Genomic DNA, 17,074 nt, shown 5'->3' on the forward strand with positions numbered 1-17,074 from the left:
GCCACCAATAACAGGTCGTCCAAATACGGCAACATGCGGACTCCCTGCAGCCGCAGAGAAGCCGCCATGACCGCCATCACCTTGGTGAAAACACGTGGTGCTGTTGCCAGGCCAAAAGGTAACGCCCGAAACTGGAAGTGGTCGCTGCTGATTGCGAACCTGAGGAACTGTTGATGGCGCCAAAGAATAGGGACATGCAGGTAAGCGTCCTGTATGTCCAATGACACCAAGTAGTCCCCAGGTTCCAGCGCCAGAATGATGGACCGTAGGGTCTCCATCCGAAACTTCTGGACCCGCAAAGACTTGTTGAGTGCTTTGAGGTTGAGAATCGGACGATATGACCCATTGGGTTTCTGTACCAAAAATAGATTTGAATAGAAACCCTGGCCCCTCTGGGAGAATGGAACCGCCACTATAACTCCAGCCTGGAGCATAGTGTGCAATACCTTCCGCAGCTCCGTAGCCTTGTTCCGGTCCGATGGGAGACCCGTGGTGAAGAAGCGAGCCGGGGGTCTGTGCCGGAAGGAGAGGGCGTATCCGTGAGAAACCACCTCCAGAACCCAAGTGTCTGTCGTAGTGGTCGACCAACACTGGGCGAACTGTAGCAGGCGGCCTCCCACCCTGGGATCCCCCAAAGGGAGGCCCGGACCGTCAGGCCGCAGGCTTGTCATCTGGCTTGGGGGCCGGACGTCTGGTACTCCATGCCTGCTTCCGGGGCTTGACCGATTTCTTAGGGCCAGCCTGTCGAGGAAACGACTGTGGTTTGGGCCTGCCCTGGGCCCTAGATGACCGAAAGGACGATGGTCCCGAACCAGAAGGAGCAGCGGCCGACGGGAGACAGGCAGATTTGGCTGCCGCCAGCGTGGCCACAATCTTATCCAGATCCGGACCGAAGAGAACTTCTCCGGTAAACGGTAACGCTTCCAGACCTTTCTTGGAATCTGCGTCCGCCTTCCAGGATCGCAGCCACAAGGTGCGACGAGCAGCTACCGCTGCTGAAGAAATTCTAGACACCAGAGTACTAATGTCTAGAGCCGCCTCGTTGATGTAGGTGGCCGAATCACGGAGATTGCCAATCAACTCCGCCTGATCGGCCGGACAGTCGGATTCAAAAGAAGCCTCTAATGAATCCGCCCAGCGCTCCATCGCTCTGGCAACCCAGCAAATGGCCATAGCCGGCCGTGCTGCCCCCCCTGCAAGGGAATAAGCGGACTTCAGGCAGATTTCTACCTTGCGGTCCGTAGCATCCTTAAGGGAGGACATGGATGGCATCGGCAATGTGGCACTACGGACAAGACGGGTCACGTGAGAATCCACCTGTGGAGGGGATTCCCACTTCGCAAAATAATTATCCGCGAACGGATAAGCCACCGCCAGGCGTCTCTGCGGCTGGTATCTTTTGCCAGGTTGTTTCCACGCCTCCTCTAAATGGTCCACCAACTGACCCGAAAGAGGAAAGACTGTGGCATCGCCCTTCACATCTTTGAAAAAGGCATACTTAGATTTAGCCGCTGGGGGAACTTCGTCCTCAATCACCAAGGCTGTGCGGACCGCCCGAATAAGTCCAGGAATATATACTTTGGACTTAGCATCAGCGTCCTTAGTATGGAGAGGTTCCTGATCGTAAGGATCTAGAATCTCCCCATCATCAGACGTCCCTTCGTCATCCTCATAAGGAGCGGACAGAGATGCCACCGGCCTTTTATGAGACCGCATCACAGACTCCCCTTGCAACACATCCGACAAGTGCTGTACAGAACTCGTCAGGGAGTTAACCCACGCTGGCTCCTGAGAACCCGGGAGCGGGGAAATAGGGAGACTGTGGGGTACCACCAATTGTCGTGGGAACCCCTGCATGGGTGACGACACCACAGACTGCTGGGACAAACCCATCGGAGTAAACGCGGGCTGCGGAGCTAACTGGCCCACTAAAGCTGTTAACGCCTGAGCGAAACAAGCCCAGGGCGGCTCCTGTACCGGTGCTGTAACCGTAATAGGCCGCGCCATGGACAAACACTGCCGGCAAAGGCCCTCCGCGCTACCCTCCCCCTCCGCTAACGGTACTTTGCACGTGGTACACTGTAGCCGGAGGGGAAAATCACTTTCAGACATGATGGCACCACGTATGTGACCTCTCTCACCAATTAAGTATTAAATAGGCGAGAGACCACCCTGCAGCACCGCACCGCAAGGGCTTTAGCAGAAAGAACAGGGACAGTAATAAAGCTGACAGTTTAGATGAAGAAAAGATTACAGGCAGCAGCGCTAGCACAGTCACATACAATGCAGAGAAATAACAATTCCTGCACTAACAGCGCTGATCACTCAACTACACAGACACAGGGCCTGGTAGGACACAGCGCTGCATACACAGACCTGAGCCACAGCGGAGGAGAGGTATGCGGGGGGACCCAGACCACGATGCTTCCTTCCAGCGCTTCCAGCAGCGTTCACCATGCGTTCTGGAGAAGATGGCCGCCGAGGAGCAGAGAGGAGGCTGGCCTGGGGGAGGAGCGCTGCCACAGGACCAGTCGGCAGCATGCAGAGAGGGCTGTGTGCAGCGGGGGAGGCGCCGGCTGTGAGACAGGGAAGGCGCGCTCCCCTGGCATGCATTTAACCCCTGGGACGCCGCAGCGCTACCGCTCTGCTGCGGTCCGCTGTCCCCGGGGGTAGTGGAAGCGCAGGTTGGTCGCCTGGCTCCACGCTGCAGCCAGTCCCCAGGGAGCCCCCTGCCTGGGGACTTAGGACCATGTGATCAGCGGGGACCCACCGCGGGACCCCGCTGCTTACCTCTGTCCCCCTTGAATCCGGCCATGGTCCGGAGCATCTGGGGTCACCGCTAGCTGTGACCCCAGACGCCCACCAGCATCCCCGGATCAGTACCGGCGTTCTGGTACCGGCGGGGTGTAGGGAAGACAGCATGGACGTCAGGACTGACTGTCCATGCTGTACATCCAGTTGTGCAGCCACAGCTGCATGAAGAATAAGCTTCAGGGGCTCTTCTAGCCCCCACTCCAACAGGTGCACCCGACTCCGGCCGGGCACCAAACTAAACTGAGGTGCCTTGGCCCGGGGGCGGGGTATAGGAGGGGGACCTAGTGCATCCTGGGAGGCTGAAAGCTTAACTCTTTGGTGCCCTGCGACTGACGTCACACCTATACCCCAAGGTATCCTGTGGATACCCTATGGACCCTGAAGTAGAAAGGAAGAATCAGTGATCGCGCTGAGCGAAATTAAATGTGAGTCTCATGGACCCCCTCATTTACAAAAATTGGGATCCTACTCCAGATTCTGGGTCCCATCAGAATTTATGCTTTTGAGTTCTCCATATGCCATGAGACCACCCCACATGCTGTACACTATGGAAAGTCAGTCACCAAACACAAGGTAATCTTGTTGTCCATTGTAATTAAATAATCTGCCGCAGTCACTTTTAGCAGAGAAACTAGAGACAGTGATCTTCCAAAATATTAGTACATATTTAAGCATACAAAAAATTTTCACAGAAAGAATTTGGCTTAAATTTATACAGTATAGACTTTAAATCAATGACAGTGCTACATACCTGCATTTGTAACTGAGGTTTCTACGTATACTCCTTTTAAAGAAACTCTTGCATGCTTCACAGGCGAAAAACCCATAATCTGGGGTAGCCTTTCCCCATCCCATTAGGGTCATCATTGGGATCTCCCCAGCCCCCAGACACTACGGCCATAACAGAACCCAAATCAATATAACGTATGAAATGAGCAGAGACGATAAGCCCTTCCAAGTGAATAAGAGACACTCATTTTAGCCACCTATATACTTTTCATTACAAGTCCATTGTTTTTTAGTGTGAAAACATAAACTTAACAGTGCATACAGCTGCCAAGTAATATTAGAGCAATGAGGTGGAAACAAACCGAATAGCAGAAGACACAACATAAGACATCAGGAATATGACAACAGCGGCTGTCCCAGATAGCCGGCACCTCGGGCACTACTAACCTACATACACAGAGACGGGAGCAGGAATATACAGCATCATTATCATAGCAACATACATCAGGCTTCCATCTGTGTTACCACAATATATACACAGACCATCACGTTACACTAGAAGACCCTTTCAGTGCTACGTGAGTGCAGGCCGCCATCCTCCACATTTACATGCATGTCTCTTCTATAACACTGATGCCGAGATAAAAGTCTTACGCAGTCTTAAGCATAAATCCAATATTAAAAAATTTGAATGAGAAAAACAAAAACCACTCTTCGGGGTAGTCTCAGGAACAAACAGTCAAAAGGTACATGCATCAATAATACCAATAATCTGTAGGAAGAGACTTCTTATTGAAAGTCCGTATTTCGGAGTGATATGACCAATCGTCCAGTGAACACTCCCTTTTCTCTATGTCACTTCACTTGGATACTTAATTAATCGTAGATGTGGTACCAGATTGGGTCTTTGAGAAAGGCACACTTGAAGGCTAGAGTGGTGAACCTGGGTCTATCTCCTTCTCCTCCAAGATGTGGAACCCTCTATAGGTCCAACAGGTAGGCAGGTAATTCACCTCCACCTAAATCTGGTATATGCGAGGCCCCTCCACCCTGCGGGGTGCAGTTACCCGGTGGAGCCCATTGCTGTTTGCCCCATGCATGGTGTGCATTCCGATGGGAGCAGAGAACCAGGGCACCTGAGAGGAGGGAAGGACTGAGGTCTCAGACTGCGATTGGATGAGGAGACGCTGCCGCCGCAGTGATTGGTTTGGGAGACACCAAAAGCACTTCCTGCAGGATCTGGTAATGTTTAAAATCTGAGCCCTTCTCTGGCTGCAGCACATAAAAACGCGCTATGACAAGTATTTTGCGATCACTGGTTTGCTAACCATACACTGGGTGGGTACACACCTCAACGACTTGTAATTGGACAGATTTTACATCCAATTACCCTTGAGGCCAGAACATATGATATTGAGCGTACACACTGTCCAATATCTCATACGACCGAACAATATATTGTATCGTTTGATCATATACGATTTATCGCTGCTCCCGTACACACAACGATCACTGGCAACATATGATGTCAAAATTGGCCAAATTGGACCAACATATCGTCTGGTCGTCCGTACACACTACACCACAGGTTCTCAAACTCGGTCCTCAGGACCCCAAACAGTGCATGTTTTGCAGGTGCCCTCACAGAATCACAAGTGAAATAAATAGCTCCACCTGTGGATGTTTTAAAATGTGTCAGTGAGTAATGAGTACACCTGTGCTCCTGCTGGGCAATCTGCAAAACATGACCTGTGTGGGGTCCTGAGGACAGAGTTTGAGAACCTCTGCACTACACGACTGGCACCTAATCACATGAGAAATGTTTCGATTGGGTGTGCAAGCCGGACGACGTTGCATACGACCCGCGGTAGTGAACAATAATGTATACACACTAGCCCAGAAGTCTCCAACGTTAATTGAGGTGTGAGCTACATTAGAAAAATGAAGCCTCCTGAAGAGCTACTAAAATTGTAGAAAAAAATAAAATTAGGCTAATAACCAAACAATTGAAGGTAATTTTAAGAAAATGAAAAACAAAAATGTTTCAGTAAATAAAAATGCATTTAATTGTTACAGTGATATTGTTGTAGTTTGTAAATAAAATTTAAGCACAGGCACATTTCACTGTAAATTACCGACTGCAAGGAAATACGTGCAGTAGAGGAGCAAAAGATACAGGCAGCGCTGCTGTGTGATTTTCCGGCAGGCACTCACTCTGCCGTAGTGTAGACGCTGTGGGTGGAACCACTTGGAAGCACGTCAGGTGATTGCTGTAGAGGCTGAGGCAATCACCTGACGTGCTTTCCTGTGGCTCCACCCATGGCATCGATGCCACGGGGGAAGCACATGTCATCGGTCACTTCATCCTAGTTGACTCGGCAGTACTGCAGCTAGGTGAGCTACCAAAATTAAGCCTGCGAGATACCGGTAGCTCGCGAGCTACAGGTTGGAGACCACTGCACTAGCCGAAACGCGCTATTTGTCGTGCCGAAAAAGCAAATCATGTCGATATCGGCCAAGTGTGTAGATGGCCTCAGATTAAACTTCCAATCAGACACAAACCAATTATCAGACATTGTCATACACTGCCAGATAATTGGTCTGTTTGTCTAATGGTGAGTATATTATATCAGAGGACCAATTATCGCATCTGTCGGACACGTTGACCGATTTTTCATGCCCGACATACCAATAATTGGTGATCAACTGCGGCCATACACTGCGCAACTATCGGCCTGATCAGACAACAATTAGTTGATAGGGCCGATAATTGCACAGTGAAAGGCCACCTTAAAAAGTCAATAGATTGAATTATATGGATATGCATGACATTGCACCATGATTATGAGAACATTACAGTATAGTTTAAAAGGAATACTTTAAGGACTTTGGCATTTCAAATCCCTATCCCCCCACCCCCAGGTAACAGTCTGTGTGTATATTACATTCCCACTTAGTGGGTCTGATTGGGGGTGCTTTCTATTTACTTGGCACACAGGCTTCTGGTGCATGTTGCCATGATAGGAAAACTAATTTTAAGTAGGCATATACTCTGTAATTTGCCAAGCAGACTTAATTTTTCATACTTAGAGCCGTCATTAGACACATGAAGCTCTCATCTCCATCCTTCCCACTTCCTCTGTTACCCATTTCCAAACCCTTTTCCTGGCTCTGGTTTTCCCAATAATGTGAATTACAACAACAAAAGCCAAACGCACTCTCTCTATAGACATATTTCCCTTTACCTACAGATATGGCTAAGATTTTCATGTGTGCTGTTGCCGATATTTATTTTACTATTTTATTAAGACATCAGAGCACTATGTATGTATAAAGCTGACAGTATTTTTAAAAATACAATTTTAGTTCAATAAAGAGAAAGATACACATACTACAAATATCATCCTGCTCCAGAGAAGGGGGAAGGAAACTACGTAAACAGTGAACTGGCTCCAATTCCCTGCAGTCCTGAATATTTAGGGTTTGCCAGGAGGCTTGCACTACTGTAAAGCTGGGTAAACATCAGACCCAGCCCGACATCGAGGGTGACGGGACCCAGCATGCAACAAATGCATACACACTCGCCATTGCTGAGCTCGACGCAGTTAGGGATGCGCCATGCTGCATTCTGCAGCATGGTATCGTTAGCGGCATCCCCCGTTGGCATATCGTCTAGTGTGTACCAAGTTTTAGTCCTCCACACCCTTTCTGGACTACCCTCGGGGGTACAAAAAAACCTCAGGGTCAGAGCCTTTGTCCACCTCTTCTTCCTGGGAAGGAAAATCCCAAGTAATAGACATAAAATGGTAACAGCGCTGGGGAATTATATCCTGATAGCTGGCATATATTATTATTATCATTTATATGGCGCCACAAGTGTTCCGCAGCGCCTCACAAAGCATAAACAGGTGACCAGTGACTTACAGTACAATGCATTACAATACAATGCAAGACAAGGACATAAATAATATACATTGCTACCATAACACCCACATAAGCAGCAGAGCATAAGCAACCAAGTGTTAGGTGCCCTAGTGGGGAGTAAGAAGTAGATGCAAGTAAAGTAGGGTGAAGCACAAGAGGGTAGAGGGCCCTGCTCGTAAGAGCTTACATTCTAAAAGGGAGGGGCAGACAAACAGGTGTGACACAGATGGGCAGAGAGCTGGAAGGCTTTAATGAAGTAGTGGGTCTTGAGAGCCCGTTCGAATGATTACAGAGAGGTGGAGAGTCTGATGGGGAGAGGGAGAGAGCTCCAAAGGAGGGGAGCAGCACAGGCGGGAGTGGGAGGAAGTAATCAGATGGCATGAAAGGTGGCGTGCATTCGTTGAACGAAGATGGCAGACAGGAAAGTAAAAGGAGATGAGATCGGAGATGTAAATAGGAGAAGATACATATATTCTATGTATCCAAGAATTACTCTATAGTGGTACAATTTAAATATATGTACAGATTTGTGCTTTACTATTTTTTTGGCTATATAGAATTTTCTTTTTAATTTTTTTAAATGTATCCGCATGTGAATATGTAATTAAGTAATTTCAATAAGGATGTAATTACCAGCACTGTTACCATTTTATGTCTATTACTTGTTTGTTGGAAACTCACTAAACTCCTGAGTTTATACAGCTGCTCTGGGCAATCTACCCTAGGTAGCGCCTGACGAGTTATCTTGAATAATTTTTCTGATTCTTCCCAAGTCTGGGGACCACGGTGGAGGCAGAGTCCAAAATAGTCTACAAGGAAGTGGACACCTGATTCAAACCCTGCAGTGAGCTTGCAAGGCCCTGAGACAAAGCCAAATTGGGTGCAGCCGAGGCAGAGCTTGAAGGGCCCTAATCGGGAAAGGGGGTGGGGGCTCGGTCACACTCCGTGACTCCTGTGTGAGTTGCGTAGGAAGGAGGGTCCCTGCTTGGCTTCTTGGTATGTGCAATGAGATGAGTGTGCTTCACTATCACACCATGCACAGGGAATCCTCCCCAACCTGGCGCAGGGCAATTCAGGATGACATCTGAAGCAAGCAAAACTTTTGCCACTGTCCCTCCTTTAAGACTGGCTCTGGACATATTCTCTTTCTTAGACATAAAAATAAATGAGGGAAGAATAGGAGAGGACAGCTGCAGGTGCCCAATATAGAAGGACGCGGAGCTGCGAGACATAGGAAGAGCACACAGGTAAACCCAGTAACCCAATACACTTCACCAATACCTCCTTACAGATAAGCAGCTGCTGGCTGCTTCCGGAAAGATGACTGCAGTGTCCTTTCTGATGGGTTTGCCTTACTGGAAAGCCTCATCAGGGGAGGTGCCAAATGGATGGCATCTACCTCTAGGTCCAGAACTGAGGGATCTATGGCTTCCAAAATGACGACAACAGCTTAGTTTTCCTGTGTCTAGCATGGTGTTGCTGTGACAGGTAACACCCACTTGATGCCCAGGCCCCAGGTGCCCTACACCCAAACATCCCATAGTAGAGGAGAGCCACTTGCCTTTTTGCCATATCTCTCCGGTGCAAGGTCCTTCACTAGTCCTAGCTTGATGGCATCGGAAACACCAGAATCCCAGTCACTAATTGTATTAGCATTGACTGAATCACCCTCCTGAAGGTCATCCTATTATGGCAGGGTGCAGGAGAAGTTACCGATCATGGTACTCCCTTGGCCTGGTCCTTGCATTCCTAGACGCAGCTGAAGGATGCCATAGGCAGCTTTAAAAAATATCCAGTGGGCACTTACACAAAAAACTTTTGCCATCTGGCTCAATAGTTAGAAACAGGGAGAAGCTTGAGGAGTTAGGAGGCAAGTCTAAGAGTGTCCAGATTCTGGATATTGCACTATATACCACAGTGTTCCCCAATTGGATGAAATAGAAAATACTTACAAGATACAGAAAAGCATATCAGGTAATACTTGTTGCGACATCACTGACAATGAAAGGGTCATTGTCAGTGATGTCACAACAAGTTCCATGATATGAACCAACCAATAGAACATAATATTCAAGCACTGCCTCCTAAATAATGTCTGCTTTCTCTAACTGCATTGGCAGACTGGATTCAATTTATTTATAAACATCTCAACTATTTAAGCTCAGTAATACACAATTATATGTAGTAAAGAAAAACTCCACCAAATGCTACAAAATTACTTTTTGGGTGTAGGACAGTGTAATTCAGGTAGATGCGCCACTGTTTGCCAGATCTGCTAAGGGCCCTGTTGGTTGTAATGGTCCCTTGCTGCACTCCACACCATGCTGCCCTCTAATAAGCTAAGCAGGTGTAGATGCCACCCTTCTCCATGAATAGAAAGATCATTCGAAATGGGCAAAGACACATTCTTGGCAGGTCTATACAAGTAGAGATAAGGGGAATAGGTAGACCAACATGGAACAGTTATAGCTATAAAAGGATCATGACACGCCCGCAACAAGTATCATGATTAAGTCACAAACAGTAGTTTTAGGTTTCTATTGATCAGTATATAAACTATTGATCACCTACATCTTTGTTAAGGAACTTACTCTGCTGGAGCTGTATTTTCATGTTGAAGGCCTGGTGGAGTTTTCTGTGTCCTCAAAGCTATTTCAGCATTTTTGAGTTCCTAAAAAGAGTGAGAAGTGACAGCGTCATACTAAGCACACACCAAACATGGAAGTATCCTCTGGCTGCATAAGGATTTGCCCTGGCACACACACTCCACCACCTGAGCACGGCCTCCAACTCTTGTGACTGATGCAGAACAGTCCAATAGAGCATCCCCAAGCTGAATGTCATTTTGTTATTATACACTGTATACGTAAGCCTCATTTACCCAGTGTATTGGGTAATATACTGTAGTTGCCTCCTGGCTGAAGACAGAAGCCAACTTCAGTAAATAACCTATTTGTAACCAAAACTGCAGTGATTGTTAGTGTTTAACCTATTCATCTCCAGCGTGGTAGTGCAAACACCCTACAGTATCCAGGGAATGAGGAGGCTGGTACTGCTGGTTTATTACAAACCCTGGAAGTACAAGGGCTGCAAATATTCTGTATAGAAGCAATTTCTATCCATATATATGAATGACCGATATCTTTGTACGTGAACTCGAATGTAAGTCCCCTAAATTGTAACGTGTAGCACTGACAATTACAGAAGCCGTACATACCTGAGCAGTTTCAAACTTCAGTTTGTCAATAGCCAAAGTATTTCTCTGGAGACCGCTGGATGCAACAGATAGGAGCTGTTTCAGGGCTTCGAGGTCCTCCTGTACTTTCAGCATGGCTTTGGAGGACATTCTGCTGATCTCCTCTTGCACCTGTTTCTGCTCCTTCACAAACTTCCTGCACAGAAGACATCAACATGGTCTCATCAGGAAAGCCTATATGATGGCGCCAGCAACATCTTTGCATGCAAAGGCTGCTTACATTGAAAGGTACTATCACATTCACAGGTTAATATGTTTAACAAGGTGAACTGTGCTCTGTACCGATTCTAAATTTATTTGTATACTTGTATGTTAATTACAGCGGGATGTAGTTATGAGACCGGCAGCTGACGGGGGAAGCCCGACAAGTGACCTAAGATAGGCGTCGAAATACAGATGCCTATCTTAATCACAACGTCAGAATTCAAAAAGGATGGCTGCAGGAACGAGGTAAGCCGGGGCCCCCTTAGCATTAGCTAAGAGACCACCTGCCTACCGGGATAATCGTCAAAACCACCTGTCTGCCTTTCCTTTCCCGCGCCGATGGGCCATTGAATGCTACCGGTTCTTTTAATGGTCACTTACATGGTTGTCTGAATATTTCATAGTTTGAGGTTTCCCCTTCTATTGTCAGTTTGAACCTTTTTGCATTCAATTGTTGTTAGTTTGTGGATCATTGTAACAGAATAGCTTTCAGTTACCACAGAACTTACTGGAAATTGTCAACATCCTGACAGATTAATTGAGGTAGATTTTCATCCTTAAGTGCTTTACTGTCCCTGAAAAAAACAAAGATATTGTAGGTGCAGCATGCATGCAGAATATACGCGTATTACATAACACAGGGCCTGATTCAGAGTTGGGAATAGAGAGATATCTCTCTCAAGTGATCATCTTGGTGACACCATGCTGCACTGCAGGTGGGGCAGATTTAAAATGTGCAGAGATTTAGATTTGGGAGGGAGGTGTCCAAACTGACATTAAAATTGTAGAGTAATAATAAAGCTGTGCAGTATTTGTGGGCTACATGTAAAAGCAGCCAATATTTACCCTACATGCAAAAAAAAAAAAATTATGTATTTACACCCCTTGCATTGCAACATGGTTTGTCCAGGTACACAGTTACGTGCTATCTCTCTCTCTATTCCCAAACTCTGATTCAGGCCCACAGAGCATTGAATTTTATACGGTTGAGGAAAAAACTATAGTTTAAAAGTTTAATTGCATTATTAGCTCATGAGATTTGTGGTTGTGTATATACACATGGCGCAGATGTTACAGGAATGAAAAGCACAGCGTACAATAAACTTGTAAAATAACTTACTCGGGTCTGGTTCCAGTTTTATCACCTGAAAGAAACAAATAAGCATTTTAATGAACAGCAAATTAATTTAACCTAAATATTTCTCCTCTCCTTTAAAAAAAACCATCAGATGTTTTGTATATCTTTTGCATAATTAATACTTTTAGTTTATGATGATCAGTCATTTGGAAGATTTTAGGTGTCTTAGACAATGTCAACCATCACTTGTGCAGGACACGTCTATCCCTATGTACAGAAAGAGGTCACCACCTACCCTGTGACATTAACGGATTTTCAAATATTCTGCAGCTACATGTCTACATAAGATCAGGATAATAGGGGAGTACTCAGAGAGCCCCTGGTAACGACAATCTCTGTACATTCATAGTTACGAATACTAAATTTGAGTGAGGATTATTTAGTCCAAAATTAAAAACAAAACTAGAGAGATAATTATTGATTTTAGAAGATAAATTAGGCTAAATTTGCAACCATTTAACTCTTAATAACTAAAGGGGCCAATACACCAGTGACGTATCGACGCAATGTTGCGATCCTGCAACCTGGCATCTACGGATCGGTGAAATCCAATATTTTGGATTTCACTAATTTGCCGACCATGATCAAAATATGATAGCGATATGCTAAATCTATTAAATTTAACATGTATAGCTTTCACCTATCCTCCGACGAATCGCAGAACATCGATGGCCGGCATATTGGGTTTCTGATTGCAGGATAGCGCGACCAGCCGCTAGGTGCGTGGGGGCCTTTAGAAGTAACGAGAGTAACTGATATCAAATTGCTAGGCGTTACCATATATGAGGACATGGCATGGACCTCAAATATTGTTGCAATGGTTAAAAAAAACATGACTACTTTATTTTCTTAGGAAATTACGGGCAGTTAATTTATTGACCAGTAACTTGTGAAATTTATCGCTGTGTTATTGAAAGCATTTTGAGATATTGTATCCCAGTTTGGTATAGGAGCAGCTCTAAGGCTGATCACAAGCTATTAGAAAGGGTTTTAATGCAGAAAAAAATGGGAGAAATGCAGATGCACACTCTAAGGCAGGGGTGGCCAAACTCGGTCCTCGAGATCTACCAACAGATCATGTTTTCCAGGTCTCCTCACAGAATCACAAGTGAAATAATTAGCTCCACCTGTGGATCTTTTAAAATGTGTCAGTGTAATGACTACACCTGTGCACCTGCTGGGTGACCTGGAAAACGTGAACTGTTGGTAGATCTCGAGGACAGAGTTTGGCCACCCCTGCTCTAAGGACTAAGAATACGGATTATCAAAATATATAATTAACTTCAACAATTAACATGGTTTTATAATAAGGTTCTTAGTACTTGCTTGGCTGAAGATGTTTGCCCACCTATCACGTCATGGTAAACCTCATCAGGCGGGTCCCTAACATCCCTAATACTTACAAATTCTATACATTTATCTAGGACTTACCTTTAATAGTACCCATTAAATGTGTACTGTAATGCAAAGAACCTATACGAATTAATATCACATGGGGCAGGCAGATGGGAGGAGTTCTAGCCCAGGAGAAGGGGTCTCACCTTCAAGTGTACCTTACATACTCACATAGATAGGAAAAAGGGAGGGCTGGGCTGCACATCTTAATTTAAACATAATAAGAGGTGCTACCATGCTGAGACCTGTAGCTCTAAAGAAGAAAAAGGAAAAATGCAGATGCACACTCTAAGGACTACTAGGGGAATTCAATATGGAGCGAAAATGCCGTTTCTGCGAGGTTTTCGCTTGGAAGACGTCATTTTCGCAGTTTTTACTTTTGCACCATATTCAGTTTGAAAACTTTTCGCCGGTGCGAAAAGTATATTGCATTCGACCCTGTGAAAAAGTATCACCAAGGAATGGGTGGCAAAAAAAGTGCAGAATTGGGGTTTTGGGGTGCAACATTTCGGAAGCCACCCTGCAACCTTCAGACAGTCCCCCAAAGGTAAACTGTGTCAAAAAAAATAAATTGCTTTTTTTGGGGTGTTCTGAGGTATTTTTTACACTTTCATTTTGGTGGCCAAAAAAAAAAATTGGGGGGTACAAAGTTGAAAACTAGCGAACTACAATCTAGGGGGGTCCCAAGTATGCCCCAAGTGTATTTTTCATTGCAGTTGTTTGCGGCAGGTGGATTTTTCAAGTTTTTTAAAACTTCACTTTAGCAACTTTTAAATATGCTCACCCCCATTTTCAAGTACCCAAAATTTGCTGGGACTACTTATTTTTTGCCAAAAAAACTTCTAAATACTATTCTTCACCACCTTCCCAAATCCCCAAAATAGCAGCTATTGAACCCGTTTAAAGACCCCAAAAACCTTCAGCAGGGCTAATCGGGGGTATCCAGAGTGATCTCCCATGTCAGACCATCTTTTTGGGGGTGTTAGGGTCATTTCCCCAAAAATCAGCGAAGTTTTCGCTGATTTCACATTCGCCGGGTGCCGTTTGACGATTTCATATTGAATATGGGTATAATCGGGGGCGTGCGTGATACTTTTTCGCCAGCAAAAGCTCCGATGTGCGGCGAAAACTTCGACCCGCATAGACGGCGAAGTTTTCGTTTCCTATTGAATACCCCTGTAAGAATACTGATTGTGAAAATATATATTTGTGTGTGTCAGAGTGTGAAAAAAAAAATCATGATTTAAAAAAATAAAATAAAAAATGTTTTTTTTTTTTTTTTAAATTTCGTTTTCTTTTTTTAATTGGATTTTTATAAAAATGATCAAGTAAACAAATAAACCAAGTAAAAACAATACTACTATAACTTTAATATATTTAATTTAAACGACTTGACAGTGTCACCATGAATCATGGCATGGCACAGCAAACTACACACAAATCACACAACCTGCAAAATGAAAGATACAGCAATGATTTTATAAGTTATATAGTTATAACTTATAACTATACAAGTTAAATAGTTGGCAATTGCATTGCCTGATTTGTAAATCTGAATAAGGCTACACATTAGCTTCATTGAACGCCTTAAAAAGAAACAAGTTTTGCAGCATTGTCAGTATCCCAAGCAGTTTCTCAGTTTTGACTGCACCAAACCAAATGATGAAAATCTCCTCGCTACTGAAGCTGATGATGCTGCAGCTGTTAGCAATCGTTCTACTGCTACCATGATATTTTCATTACCAGCTACAGTTTCTGAACCAATGTACATTTTCCACTAATCTATTGGTGCCACTGTTGACAACATCATGGTCAAACAAGAGGTCATTTTTACATTTGGCTTTAACTCCTTTTCCTGATTCAGTTTTCTCTTCATTAAAATAAATCCATACAGGATCTTTCTTTCTGCCAGCCATAATTCTCTGTCGTTTCTCTCTGAACTTGAAGCACTGGTGTGGTGTTGGTTTATCTTTCTGGATTCTGGAATTATCTGTTTGTCTGTCTGGACTTCACACGAGTCATAATTAAATTATGTCAGCAAGCAATAGCCATAGATACAGATCTTTTATTAGTAGAGCAGCTAATCAAAGGTGAAAGGACTATGGTCCATATTGCACAGTATGCCAACAGCTTGGTAAAAACATGGATGTAGACCAACTCTACATCCATGGCAGGGGCATATCTACCCATTGGCCAGGAAGGCACTTGCCAGGGGCGTCGGCTGAGGTAGGGGCGCCGCCCAGCGGTGCCACACATGGCCAAGGGGTAGAATCACATAGTACCGGACCACCCATTAGCTTCCACCTCCGAGCCGCCATGTTTTTTAATGTAATCAATGCCCGGCCAGTCAGGAACGCGTTACCTCTGCCTGACCACGTGGACCTGCATCTTGTTCCCCAGCTTCGCCTCCCCTGCTATACTACCAATAAGATCAGAGCGCGGCGGTGACGTCATGACGTGGGGCCGTGCATGATCATCTACAGTGAGGAGGAGAAAAGCAGTTTCCCCACCAGCGCGCCATCTAAGTAGACGGCGCCCGCCACCTGAGACCACCTCAGCGGCAGAGTCATGATGGCCACTCACTGCCTCCAGAGTCCACGAATGCTGGTGCGACACTCTCCGTGACGTTGACGCTGCTGCCGCGCAAAGCATCCTGGCAACTGAGAGCGCGCGCGGGGGGGGGGGGGTTAGAAGACCCGGGACATGGGGGAGCGGCCTAAATCTGGAGGTACAGCAGCAGGTGAGTCACTGGAGGGGGTGAGAGGGAGGAGAAGGGAGTCACTGAAGGGGGGAGAGGTGAGCCACTGGAGGGGAGAAGCATTGCAAATTGTGGCTAAGTGTGTAAAGGGCATTACAGTATGTGGCTAAGTGTACAGGGCATTACAGTATGTGGCTAAGTGTACAGGGCATTACAGTATGTGGCTATGTGTACAGGGCATTACAGTATGTGGCTATGTGTACAGGGCATTACAGTATGTGGCTAAGTGTACAGGGCATTACAGTATGTGGCTATGTGTACAGGGCATTACAGTATGTGGCTATGTGTACAGGGCATTACAGTATGTGGCTATGTGTACAGGGCATTACAGTATGTGGCTATGTGTACAGGGCATTACAGTATGTGGCTATGTGTACAGGGCATTACAGTATGTGGCTAAGTGTGTACAGGGCATTACAGTATGTGGCTAAGTGTGTACAGGGCATTACAGTATGTGGCTAAGTGTGTACAGGGCATTACAGTATGTGGCTAAGTGTGTACAGGGCATTACAGTATGTGGCTAAGTGTGTACAGGGCATTACAGTATGTGGCTATGTGTACAGGGCATTACAGTATGTGGCTATGTGTACAGGGCATTACAGTATGTGGCTAAGTGTAAAGAGCATTACAGTATGTGGCTATGTGTAAAGGGCATTACAGTATGTGGCTATGTGTAAAGGGCATTACAGTATGTGGCTATGTGTAAAGGGCATTACAGTATGTGGCTATGTGTAAGGGGCATTACAAATGGTGGCTATGTGTAAAGGGCATTACAAATGGTGGCTATGTGTAAAGGCATTACAGTATGTGGAATAAAGTGTAAAGTGTTTTACAGTTTGTGGCATTATGTGTAAAG

The 17,074-nt window shown here is 45.5% G+C and overlaps 1 protein-coding gene across 2 annotated transcripts in view; it reads right to left on the reverse strand.

Moving 5' to 3' along the window:
- Positions 1-17,074, reverse strand: part of NUP58 (nucleoporin 58) — a 107,353-nt gene that overhangs the window by 58,215 nt on the left and 32,064 nt on the right. For both annotated transcript variants that reach the window (XM_088460287.1, XM_088460288.1), the window contains exons 6-9: positions 12,048-12,072; positions 11,437-11,502; positions 10,685-10,859; positions 10,059-10,138 (exon numbers count right to left, since the gene is read on the reverse strand). In XM_088460287.1, coding sequence (XP_088316413.1) covers positions 10,059-10,138; positions 10,685-10,859; positions 11,437-11,502; positions 12,048-12,072 — 346 coding nt within the window. The remainder of the gene's footprint in view (positions 1-10,058; positions 10,139-10,684; positions 10,860-11,436; positions 11,503-12,047; positions 12,073-17,074) is intronic.

Source organism: Taudactylus pleione, unplaced genomic scaffold (genome assembly GCF_031769625.1).
Source record: "Taudactylus pleione unplaced genomic scaffold, aTauple2 ptg000043l, whole genome shotgun sequence".
NCBI classification, from domain to species: Eukaryota; Metazoa; Chordata; class Amphibia; order Anura; family Myobatrachidae; genus Taudactylus; species Taudactylus pleione.